Here is a 12,580-nt window from a genome sequence, read left to right as displayed (position 1 = left end):
CTCAAAAAACAAGAAAAACCACAAATAAGGAATGCAACTTGCCACCTAAAAGAATCACACAACAAACAAACAAAACCTAAAGATAGGATAAGGAAGGAAATAATAGAAGTCAGAGAATAAATAAATAAAGGATTTTTAAAAAATAGAAAAATATCAATAAAACCCAGAGCTGGTTCTTAGAAAGAATAAACAAAATCAACAAATCTCTGACCAAGAACTTTAAGAAAAGAAAGGACTCCCCCCCCAAAAAAAATAAGAAGAAATAAAACGGGAGAAATAACAACCAATATTGCAGAATACAAAAGTACCAAAAGAAAATACTATGAACAATTACATGCCAACAAAGTGTACAACCTAGAAGAATTGGACAAGTTTCTAGAAACACACAGCCTACCAAAACTAAAGAAAAAAGTAGTAGATAATTTGGAAAAGACTGATAAATTTCACTAGAACTGAAATCAAATCTGTAAAAATAAAAATCCGTCCTGCAAAAAACAAGTCCAGGACCAGATGGTTTCACTGGGAAATTCTGCCAGATACACAAATAAGAGCTTACAGTGATCCTTCTCAAACACTTCAAAAAGATTGAAGAGGAAGAAACACTCCTAAATTCATTCTATAAAGCCACCATCATCCTGATAATCAAACCCAGACAAAGACACTGCCAAAACAGAAAATATCTTTGATGACTATAGATACAAAGATTCTCAACACTAATTCATATTTCTCTCTCATCTAAACCATCCCAATAATCAAGTCAGCTTTCCTTCAAAATATACACAGAAAACATTTATGCATATAAAAAATCCAATTACTTCAAACATCTCTTCAGCTACTATCTTAGTCAAGTTCACTATTCTTTCTTATGTGTATTAATGCAAAAGCTTAATTAGACCCCATGTTTGTCCTTATTCTCCTTCAATCTGCTGCTGCTGCTGCTGCTGAGTCACTTCAGTCATGTCCGACTCTGTGTGACCCCATGGAAGCCCACCAGGCTCCCCCGTCCCTGGGATTCTCCAGGCAAGAACACTGGAGTGGGTTGCCATTTCCTTCTCCAATGTGTGAAAGGGAAAAGTGAAAGTAAAGTCGCTCAGTCGTGTCCGACCCCTAGCGACCCCATGGACTGCAGCCTACCAGGCTCCTCCATCCATGGGATTTTCTAGGCAATAGTACTGGAGTGGCTTGCCATTGCCTTCTCCGCTCCTTCAATCTACTCTTAACAAAAAAGCCAGGATGGTTCTGTCAAAATACATTTGCTGCTCAAAAATCTGAGACAGTTTTACTTCTCACCCAGAATAAAACATACTTCCTTATAATGACTTTTAAGCTTCACATGATCTGGCCTCCCACAGACTCTCTAATCTGGATCTTCCACTTTCTTCTCTCTCACTCATTTCACTCCAGCAACACTGGCCTCCTTGCTATTTTGTAATACTGAACACACATCCAATCTTCTGTTCCTTATGTCCACAGTGCTCTTCACTCAGATACACAGAGATCACTGTTTAACTTACTTTAAGTCCTTGCATCATCATCACTTTTCTAATGAGAATTAGCCTGTGCATTCCAAGACACACACACACATAAACATACAGCATACCTGACATTCAAGATTCCCTCTACCCTGCTTAGGATATATAACTTTCTACTGTGCTGTATAGTTTATTATCTTTATCACTTATTATCTCTCTCTTCCTATTCAAATAATGGTCCGCAAAGACAGATGTTTTTTATCTGTTTTATTGACCAATAGATAGGCGAACGAATCCTAGAACAAAATACTTTACATGAGAGGATACCAAATTCAAGTATCTCATTCTGGACAGAAAGAAGTTAATGACCAGTTTGACTTCTGCAAGGTCAGTCAGTAAATGGCAGAGCCCAGAATAAAACCAGACCACCTTGACCCCAGACCTAGGCTTTTGTCCATCAGGACACAACAGTATAAGAGAATACATATGAAAATAAATATTAAAAACAAGCATAAATATATACAAAGACATCAATAAGAGATACAAACACATTTAACATTAAATAGTACCACTGCCAAGCAGAAGTATTACACAAGGTAATTGGCTACCTATAATCAAACTGTTATTACTTACCTCTACCCTAGATTTTTTTGATGACATCTGTGTTATAGTGTCTTGGAATTTATTTGCCTTATCAAGTTGGGCTTTAAGTTGTTCAGCTAATTCCTTCAAATAGAAAAGATAAGAAAAACAGGTGTGATATATAGGTTAATTCATTTGTAGAATATTTCAATATGATGATGATGATGTTCAGTAAGTGAGTCATGCCCAACTCTTTGTGACCTCCTGGACTGTAGCCCAGCAGGCTTTCTGTCCATGGGGTTCTCCAGGCAAGAATACTGGAGTGGGTTACCATTTTCTTCTTCAGGGGATCATCCTGGACCAGGGAACAAAGCTGCATCTCTTGCATTGGCAGGCAGATTCTTTACCACTGAGCCACCTGGGAAGCCCTAAACATTCAAGTAGCTGACACCTAAATTCACTTACCAGCTCACAGTCTAATGCATTACTTTTTAATGAATTCATGTGGGTTACAAAATTCTCAAATATGTATGGAAATTGTTTATATTTTGATAGCAGATAATTACAAGGACATATATCTTAGAGAAGGGATAGAGAGATAAAAGAAATACATACCCTTAAAGAAGGGAATTTTTATAATTTCTTAGATACTATAAACTTCCAATGCTTAGAATTTCAGCTATATATAAAAAGAAAGCCATCATAGTATTTAAAATAATACCTTATTTACTGTTGATAAGTAATTTAGATAAAAACTTAATGCATTTCATTTTTATTCTAGGAAATCTATAAAAATTTATAAAAAATACTAAACATATAAAACAATAATAAATCACAATGAAATAAATTAAATGAATAGAATACTATGACAAGCAGTTTTCTCCACTGCAGTGGTTCCATGAACACAGAACACTTCCTGCACCCGGGGCGGATTCATGTCAATGTATGGCAAAACCAACCAATATAATATTGTAAAATAATTAGCCTCCAATAAAAAAATAAAAATAAAAAAAAATAACATATGCTAATCTCCTAACATGTCTACCTTTCTTTCACTATTTTAACCAATTTATTTGTGCTTACAAAACACAAATGTTATTTTCTTGCTGCTGGTGGTGGTCTGTGTCATTCACTAATTTCTGGGTTGAACTTGAGTTCAGTGTCATCAAGGATCAGATTCCAAGAGAGAGAGCGCAGCATATGCAAGATATGATTTTGATTAGAGATACAAAGTGATAAAAGTAGAAGTATCAGGTTTGTTCGCTTTTTGTTCTACTACAGAGTGTCATATAGACAGTGCACCAAAACAGAAGACTACTTAAGATGACTTGTATTTGGATTTGAGATGTGTACATACATATGACCACAAGAGAATCCATTTTTTCAAGACATAGAAAGCTGTCTGACTTTTCCATTCTGCCACGTGCAGTGTAATATGTATTTGTATAAGAGGAATGTGACAATAATAAATAGACAGATGCCACTCTTACCAAATAATTTCATTTCTATTCAATTCTCAGGTTAAGTCTCAAATCACAACATCATCGTGGGAATTCAGTGAGCTACACAAAGCATGTAACACAGTCAGGCACAAACACATTGCCTAAAACTTTGAAAAAATTAATTAACCATCCCTTTTAGTAGCTCAATTTTAAAGTTCCTAAGTAAGGGAATTTAAGAAAGTAACACACTATTAATAAAATATGACTAAAAAGTGAAGGGAAACAGTGACATTTCAGTATTTCCCTCAAATAAGTTCAGTAAGTTATAAATAAAAGAATAAACTTAAAAAGAAAATTTTAAAGCATTTAGTTCCCTAAAATCACAAATTTCAAAAATTTGACAAATTACATAATTTACTTAGAAGTAGACAATACTGTTCTTAAGAGAGTTCAGGACTCTCTTCAAAGAATAAATAAGCAGTATTACTGTCAAAAGATGCCACATCCCCATAGCTTAGGAACTGCAAAAATTACTTGTAAGAAGTTAAATATTTAGTAATTATTCCCCAAAAGAACAAAATACAAGCCTTACCATATTGCCCATCATCTCTGCCTTGATAATTTTGGCTCCTAACTTGTTCTTCTCATCAACACTCAAGACGTGGACAGACTCATCCCCTGGACTAATTCTGTTTGAACAGGACAAACAAAGAGCATATGAAATATAAGTACATATTAACAAGTAAGCTGTTGTAAATAACAACACCAAGAGTCAAATGTTATTTCAAATGACCTTCACAAAGTAATCAGCACAAACAGAAATAATAAATATAAAAGCCAAAATGCTTCCCTAAAAATCACTACTTAAAGATACTGTGTTACAATGCCATCATGGCCTATGGCAGTTATAATACCTGACCAAAGACCCAGTAGCAGTGAGAAAAATAATAAAAGTAATATTCGTCATAAGTTAATATTCCTGTGAAGTGAAGGGGAAGTCACTCAGTCGCGTCCAAATCTTTGGAAGCCCATGGACTATAAAGGCCATGAAATTCTCCAGGCCAGAATACTGGAGTGGATAGCCTTTCCCTTCTCCAGGGGATCTTCCAAACCTAGGGATGAACCCAGGTCTCCACGTTGCAGGCAGATTCTTTACCAACTGAGCTATCAAGGAAGCCCCTAATACTCCCATACTCATTCTAAAAAATTAACACTATAATCAGGTCATAATTCTACACAGCTAGAGAAATTCTTCTTATTCAATGGATAACTTACTGATAATCTAAGAAACTATAATCAGAAAATTACATTTATCTACATTTGAAGAATAAAAATAGTAACCACATGCTCTTTTGCAAAGACAACCCACAATTAGACAACATAAACCTAATTTACAGCTAAGATGATGTATCAAACCTATAGTGTACAAGCCTCAAAGAAGAAAAGATAAATTTCCAGCCCCAGTCAGATTCCTGGCATACAAAAAGTTCTCCTAAGAAACTTTGCCACAAGAAAGTGGCAGTAGCCACAAGAAAGATTCGAGACTACAATACAAGGAGGGGGAACCTACGCAGAGCATAAAGGACTCCTTAATGAAAGAGAAATAGCTAAGAGTCCAAGGCAGCTAAAGAGGGGACAGCTGCCCAGTGAAAGAATTCCAGAGAAGTGTAGAGAGTTTCCCTTGAGTAATAACCAGAAACTACCTGTAGTCGTGAAAATAACTATCTCAAAGAATTAGAGGAAGAGCATTCAGCATTCCTGGTAATAGGAATAGGTCCCAATAGTCAGACCAGGAAAATACATAATTATGAAAGCAGGGGGTAGAGTATTAAAGGTCCTTTTTCATGAATGGAAAATAAATTCCAGACTAAATGCTGCTCGTGGCCCACCCAACAAATATTAAGGGCAGGAGTCCAAAGACCAGTTTTAAATTAATTTAACCTTGCCCCAAAACAAAATTCAAGAATACTGCTAAGAATACAAATATATCTAGCACTGAAAAAGTAAGACTCCTTTTTAAATTTAAATTTATTTTTAATTGGAGGATAACTGCTTTACAATATTGTGTTGGCTTCTGCCATATATCAACAGGAATCAAAATGACCAGTTTCCAATTCAGTTAAACTGTCTCCCAAAACAAAACTCAAGAATACGTACATGAATGCAAAAATATCTACCATGGAACAAAATAAAATTTTCAATATCCAGTATCCAATTAAAGACTGTCAGACAGACAAACTAGAAAAAAAGTAAAACTCTTAACTAGGAGAAAAAGCTGTCAATCAAAGCACTGATACAGATTTAACAAACAGAAGACAAGGGCATTGAAAGTTAATATACATTTATTCCACACGGTTGAAAAGTAAGAGATAACTAAGACATAGAATAGATTAGAATTTAAGTTCTACAAGTGAAAATTACAATGGTCAAAATAAAAACTACACTGAATAGGACTAACAGAGATTAGACTGCAAAAGAAAAAAATTAAATTGAAACACTAGTTTCCAATGCCTAATTTCTATATAAAATGAAACACACAGAAAAAAAGAATTTTAGAACAGAAAAGAACAATGGAGACATACAGGACAACCATAAATAGCCTACTATTCATATTATTGGAGTCCCTGAAATAAATGGGAGACAGAAGAAACAAAGGTCAAAGTTTACTGCAGTCAGTGAAGACTAAAAATCCAAGGAGCTTACAGAATTCCTAGTACAAAAACAAAACAAGAAAACCACTTCAAGGCACATCATAATCAACCTGTTCAAAACTAATGACAAAGAGAACAATTTATAGCAGCCATAGGAAGAGGAAAAAAGACATTTATGCATAGAGAAAAAAAGAAAGAGCAGATTTCTCATCAGAAACAACACAAGCAAGAAGAGAATAGCAATATCTTTACAGTACTTCAAATTGTCAACCTAGAATTCTATATCAGGTCAAAGTATCTTTTTCACTTCAGAGTAATGGAAATAAAAACAGAAATAAACAAATGGGGTCTAATTAAACTTAAAAGCATTTGCACAACTAAGGAAACTATAAACAATGTGAAAAGACAGCCCTCAGAATGGGAGAAAACAATAGCGAACAAAACAACTGACAAAGGATTAATCTGCAAAATATACAAACAGTTCACGAAGCTCAATACAAGAAAAATGAACAACTCAATCAAAAGGTGGGCAAAAGACCTAAACATACATACATACATGCTGGGGCCATACAACCCAGCAATCTCACTCTTGGGCATATACTTCGAGGAAATCAGAATTAAAACAGATGCATGTACCCCACTGCTCACTGTAGCACTATTGACAATAGCTAGGACATGGAAGCAACCGAGATGTCCATCAGCAGATGAATGGATAAGGAAGTTGTGGTCCATATACACAATGGAATACTCTCAGCTATAAAAAGGAATGCATTTGAGTTAGTTCTAATGAGTTGGATGAACCTAGAGCCTGTTTAGAGTGAAGTAAGTCAGAAAGAGAAAGATAAACACCATACATTAATGCATGTACACGGAATCTAGAAAGACGGTACCAACGATCCTACCTACAGCACAGCAAATGAGACGCAGACGTAAAGAATGGACTTTTGGACTCTGTGGGAAAAGGAGAGGGTGGGAGATTTGAGAGAACAGCACTGAAACATATACATTACCACATGTAAAAGAGACAACCAGTATGAGTTTGATGTATGAAGCAGGGCACCCAAAGCTGGTGCTCTGGGACAACCTGGAGGGATCAGGTGGGGAGGGAGGTGGGCAGGGGTTCAGGAGGAATGGACACATGTACACCTATGGCTGACTCATACTGATGTATGGCAAAAACCACAATATTGCAATTATTCTCCAATTAAAATAAAGTTTAAAACTGTAAAAAAAAAAAGGTGAAATGAAGAGACATAAAAAGCTGAGAGAATGTTAAAGTAAAGCTTTCAGATAGAAGAAAAATTATACTAGACTGGAATATGGATCAACTCAAAGGAAGGAGAGCAACAGAAATGATGACTGCAAGGGTAAATATATACTTGTTTCTTATTACTTAAGTCTCATAACTATTTAAAGAAAAATAATAACAAGAGTTTATAGCAACTATAGGCCAACTGTATGAAAGCACTAACAGAAAGGACAGGATGGGGAGAAATGTACATAAACTACTATAAAGTTCTGACAGGAGTCGCATACTATCACTTGAAGGTAGATGAGCTAAAGATGCATGCTGCTGGGACTCCCCTGGTGGTCCAGTGGTTAAGAATACAGCTTGCAATGCAGGGGATGTGGACTCAATCCCTGCTCAGGAAACTAAGATCCCACACACTGTGGGGCAATGCACTGCAACTAGTGAACCTGCATAATCTGGAGCCTGTGTACAACAATGGAAGATTCCATTTGCTGCAATAAAAACAGGACACAGCCTAATTAACTAATTAAATATTTTTAAAAATATGTATGCTGTCAAAGCCAAAGAAACCACTGAAAAAACAAAAAGTTCACAACTAAAGAAATGAAATGGAATCATAAAAATAATCCAAAAGAAGTCAGATGAAGAAAAACAGAACAAAAAGCAGATAAGATGAAGAGAAAACAAACAGGAAAATTATAGATTCAAATCTAATAATATCAAAATATATATAAATGGTCTAAACACCTGAATTAACAAGCAGAAATCATCAAATGGATACAAAAGCAAAACTCAACTACAAGAAATGAACAGTTCATGAAATTCTCTAGGACAGAATACTGGAATGGGTAGCCGTTCCCTTCTCCAGGGGATCTTCCCAACCCAAGGATTAAACCCAGGTCTCCTGCATTGCAGGCAGATTCTTTACCAGCTATGTCACCAAGGAAGCCCAAGAATACTGGAGTGGGTAGTCTATCCCTTCTCCAAGGATCTTCCCAACCCAGGAATTGAACCAGGGTCTCCTGCACTGCAGGCAGATTCTTTACTAGCTGAGCTACCAGGGAAACCCAACAAGAACTGAACTATAAAGACATAAATGTGTTAAATGTAAAATGAGAGAAAAAGATGTAACATGTTTTAAAACTAGTCAAAAGAAAGCTAACGAGGCTTACTTAACATCAAATTAGACTGCAGAGCAAAAAACATTCCCAGGGACAAAGAAAGTCATTTCATAGGAAAAAGAAGTCAATCCATCAAGAGTACAGAGGATCTGTAAAATAAATAAGACAAAGAAAAAGTACAGAAGACACCATAAATATTGGGTTGGTCAAAAGGTTCATTCAGGATTTTCCATGTAAATGCAAACAAACCTCTCAACCAATCCAATATTTATGCATCAAATAATAGAGCAACAAAATACATAAAGCAAAAACTGACAGAATTCTAGAGAAACAGACAAATCTACAATTACAGCTGCTGATTTCAAGACTCCACTCTCAAAACTTGATAGAATAAGTAAAGAGAAAATCAGCAAGGATATGGAAGAACTGAGTAATACTAGCAACTAATAGGACCTAATTGACATTCAGAGAATCCTCCACCCAACAACAGAATATACATTCTTTCCAAGTGCATACAAAACATTTTCCAAAATAGACCATATTCTGAGCCATAAAACAAGTCTCAATAAATATAAAGGGATTGAAGTCACACAAAGTTCTCTAACCACAGTAAAATTACATTAGAAATCATTAGCAACATATGAGAATTTGTGGGAGGCCGCTAAAGTATAACTTACAGGGAAATTTATAACCCTAAATATTGACACTAGAAAAGAAAGTCTCAAATCAATGATATCAGTTTACAACTTAAGAAACTAGAAAAAGAGCAAATTAAATCCAAAGTAAGCATAGCAATAAAAATCAAAGTGGAAATAAGTGAAAAACAAAAACAGTAAACAAATTCAATGAAACCAAAAACTTTTAAAGACAGTAAAGCTGATAAACTTCTAACCAGACTGATCAGGAAAAAAAATGATACAAATTACCATATAAATCTGTAATGTAAAGAAACGATAGAAACAAAATTATCACACATTCTTAACACTTTACAAAATGATAGCTGGATGGCAAATAAGCACATGAAGAGATGCTCAATATCAATAGTCATTAGAGGAACACAAAAACATAAGGAGATACTGTTATACACACACTATAATAGTGAACACTTAAAAGACTGACTATACCAAATTCCAGTGAGAATGCAGAGGAACTGGAAGTCTAATACAATGCAGGTGGTAATGTAAAATGATACAAATACTGAGTAAAATAGCTTGGCAGTTTCTTAAATTTAAACATATAGTTACCATATGATCTAGCATTTCTTCCCTAAGCATTTCCTCAAGAGAAAAGAAAGTGCCTGTTCATATTAAGACTTGTACATGAATGTTCAAAGAGGCTTTTATTGCAGGCAAAACGTGAAGAGATTCTAAACATCCACCAGCAGGTGCGTGGAAAAGCGAACTGTGGTACAATATATCTACCAATGGTATACTATCTATCAACAAAAAGGTAAGAATTATTCTTATATACAGCAACATGGATAAAATTCAAAATAATTATGCGGCATGAAAGAAGCCAGAAAAAAAACCAAACAAAAGAGTGTATAAGGTATGATCCCATTTATATAAAACTCCAGAAAATAAAACTAGTCTATAATTTTTAAAAAATGAATAGTTGTCTAGAGGGGTTGCCAGTGCGTGTGGAGAGGCAGGAGAGTTAACTATGAACGAACAGAAACTTTTCAGGATGATGGATTTGTTAGAATATACACATCACAAAATTTACCAAATTGTACACGTGATACACATATGCAGTTGGTATGTCAGGCATACATCAATAAATTGTTGTACTTAAAAATCCTCAAAGGGGAGTGATATAAAATTTAAAGCAGGAAACAATCTGTCGTACTTCCAAATATTGATAATATACCTATAGTATTCTGGTTCTCCTCCATATGTATATTTTATCATACTCTATGGAAATTAACCTGAGTTTTCAACATACATTCTGAGCAAGAAATAGCAAAACATGCACAGAGCTCAAAATCAAAACTTTAACAACCATATGTGAAAATTATATTTAAATACTGAACTCCTTTGGAAAAAAAAAGAAAGAAATATGCTAATAGATAGCATCTAAGGTTTTTTTCAGACATTAATGTCTGCAGAATTCCAAAAACAATCAATTCTACTCATATTGGTGAAAGGAAAGGCAATGCTATTGTGCTTAGACTAAGAAATATAAAATACTTCTGATAAAGCACAATTAGAAAAAACATATTCTTGTTCCCGCTAAAGTTCTTTCAGTCCACGTTTTTTAAACCAATGCAATGATGACACTGTAGTCATCTAAGCTTAGGAGAACATTATTAGTTCCTATATGCTTTTATTAGTTGAGGTATTGCCTGGATCATTAGATATATTATTTTGTATGGAAAAAATTTTTTCAGTAACCTTTTTCAACTTAAACTCAGAGGTATATATCATTTTTATTGTATTGTAAATGTAATTTACTTGAATTTCAGGCAACACAATAATATGTCAATAAAAATTTCAATAAACATGAGAAGACTAGGAGATGAACTTTGTCAAAGGCACCTGATTTAAGTTTCAAAGAAATATCTCTGATACAAAAACAACCTTCCCTTGTTACTTCATTCTTTGTCACATGAGATCAGATAATTTTCTTTCAAATTTGAATAAGTAAAAGAAACAATCTATTTCTTTTTCAGTTTCTAAAGATGACATAGGAAACATATGCACACAGAATAATCTTAATGCAATTTTATTTCAAAGGTTCATTAGTATTTTTTTGGTAAAAGTAAAATAAGTTTATAGAAATAAAAGAACTTCCCCAATGGCTCGGTGGTAAAGAATCTGCCTCCACAAGAATATACAATGGAGAAAAGACAATCTCTTTAACAAGTGGTGCTGGGTAAACTCGGAGAAGGCAATGGCAACCCACTCCAGTACTCTTGCCTGGAAAATCCCATGGATGGAGAAGCCTGGTGGGCTGCAGTCCATGGGGTCGCTAAGAGTCGGACACAACTGAGCGACTTCACTTTCACTTTTCACTTTCATACATTGGAGCAGGAAATGGCAACCCACTCCAGTGTTCTTGCCTGGAGAATCCCAGGGACGGGGGAGCCTGGTGGGCTTCCGTCTACGGGGTCACACAGAGTCAGACACAACTGAAGCAACTTAGCAGCAGCACCAGCAGCAGCTGGGTAAACTGGTCAACCACTTGTAAAAGAATGAAACTAGAACACTTTCTAACACCATACACAAAAATAAACTCAAAATGGATTAAAGATCTAAACATAAAACCAGAAACTATAAAACTCCTAGAGGAAAACATAGGCAAAACACTCTCCGACATAAATCGCAGCAGGATCCGCTATGGCTCACCTCCAAGAGTAATGGAAATAAAAGCAAAAATAAACAAATGAGACCTAATTAAACTTAAAAGTTTTTGCACAACGAAGGAAACTATAAGCAAAGTGAAAAGACAGTCTTCAGAATGGGAAAAAATAATAGCAAACGAAGCCACAGACAAAGAATTAATCTCAAAAATATGCAAGCAACTCCTGAAGCTCAATTCCAGAAAAATAAGTGACCCAATCAAAAAATGGGCCAAAGAACTAAACACATATTTCTCCAAAGAAGACATACAGATGGCTAACAAACACATGAAAAGATGCTCAACATCACTCATTATCAGAGAAATGCAAATCAAAACCACAATGAGGTACCATTTCACGCCAGTCAGAATGGCTGCTATCCAAAAGTCTACAAGCAACAAATGCTGGAGAAGGTGTGGAAAAAAGGGAACCCTCTTACACTGTTGGTGGGAATGCAAACTAGTACAGCCACTATGGAGAACAGAGTGGAGATTCCTTAAAAAACTGGAAATAGAACTGCCATATGATCCAGCAATCCCACTGCTGGGCATACACACCGAGGAAACCAGAATTGAAAGAGACACATGTACTCCAATGTTCATCGCAACACTGTTTATAATAACCAGGACATGGAAGCAACCTAGATGTCCATCTGCAGATGAATGGATAAGAAAGCTTTGGTACATATACACAATGGAGTATTTTTCAGCCATCAAAAAG

The 12,580-nt window shown here is 35.2% G+C and overlaps 1 protein-coding gene across 2 annotated transcripts in view; it reads right to left on the bottom strand.

Annotated features, from left to right (window-relative positions):
- The window catches only part of CWF19L2 (CWF19 like cell cycle control factor 2), a 175,345-nt gene that overhangs the window by 76,287 nt on the left and 86,478 nt on the right, over window positions 1–12,580 (bottom strand). For both annotated transcript variants that reach the window (XM_055422941.2, XM_055422942.2), the window contains exons 9-10: window positions 4,089–4,185; window positions 2,106–2,198 (exon numbers count right to left, since the gene is read on the bottom strand). In XM_055422941.2, the coding sequence (XP_055278916.2) occupies window positions 2,106–2,198; window positions 4,089–4,185 (190 nt within the window). The remainder of the gene's footprint in view (window positions 1–2,105; window positions 2,199–4,088; window positions 4,186–12,580) is intronic.

This window comes from Moschus berezovskii, chromosome 14, assembly GCF_049115385.1.
Source record: "Moschus berezovskii isolate FMDL1 chromosome 14, NW_MosBer_1.0, whole genome shotgun sequence".
Lineage (NCBI taxonomy): Eukaryota > Metazoa > Chordata > Mammalia > Artiodactyla > Moschidae > Moschus > Moschus berezovskii.
The sequence above is the reverse complement of the archived record's forward strand: the minus strand, read 5'-3'. Positions and strand labels throughout refer to the sequence as shown.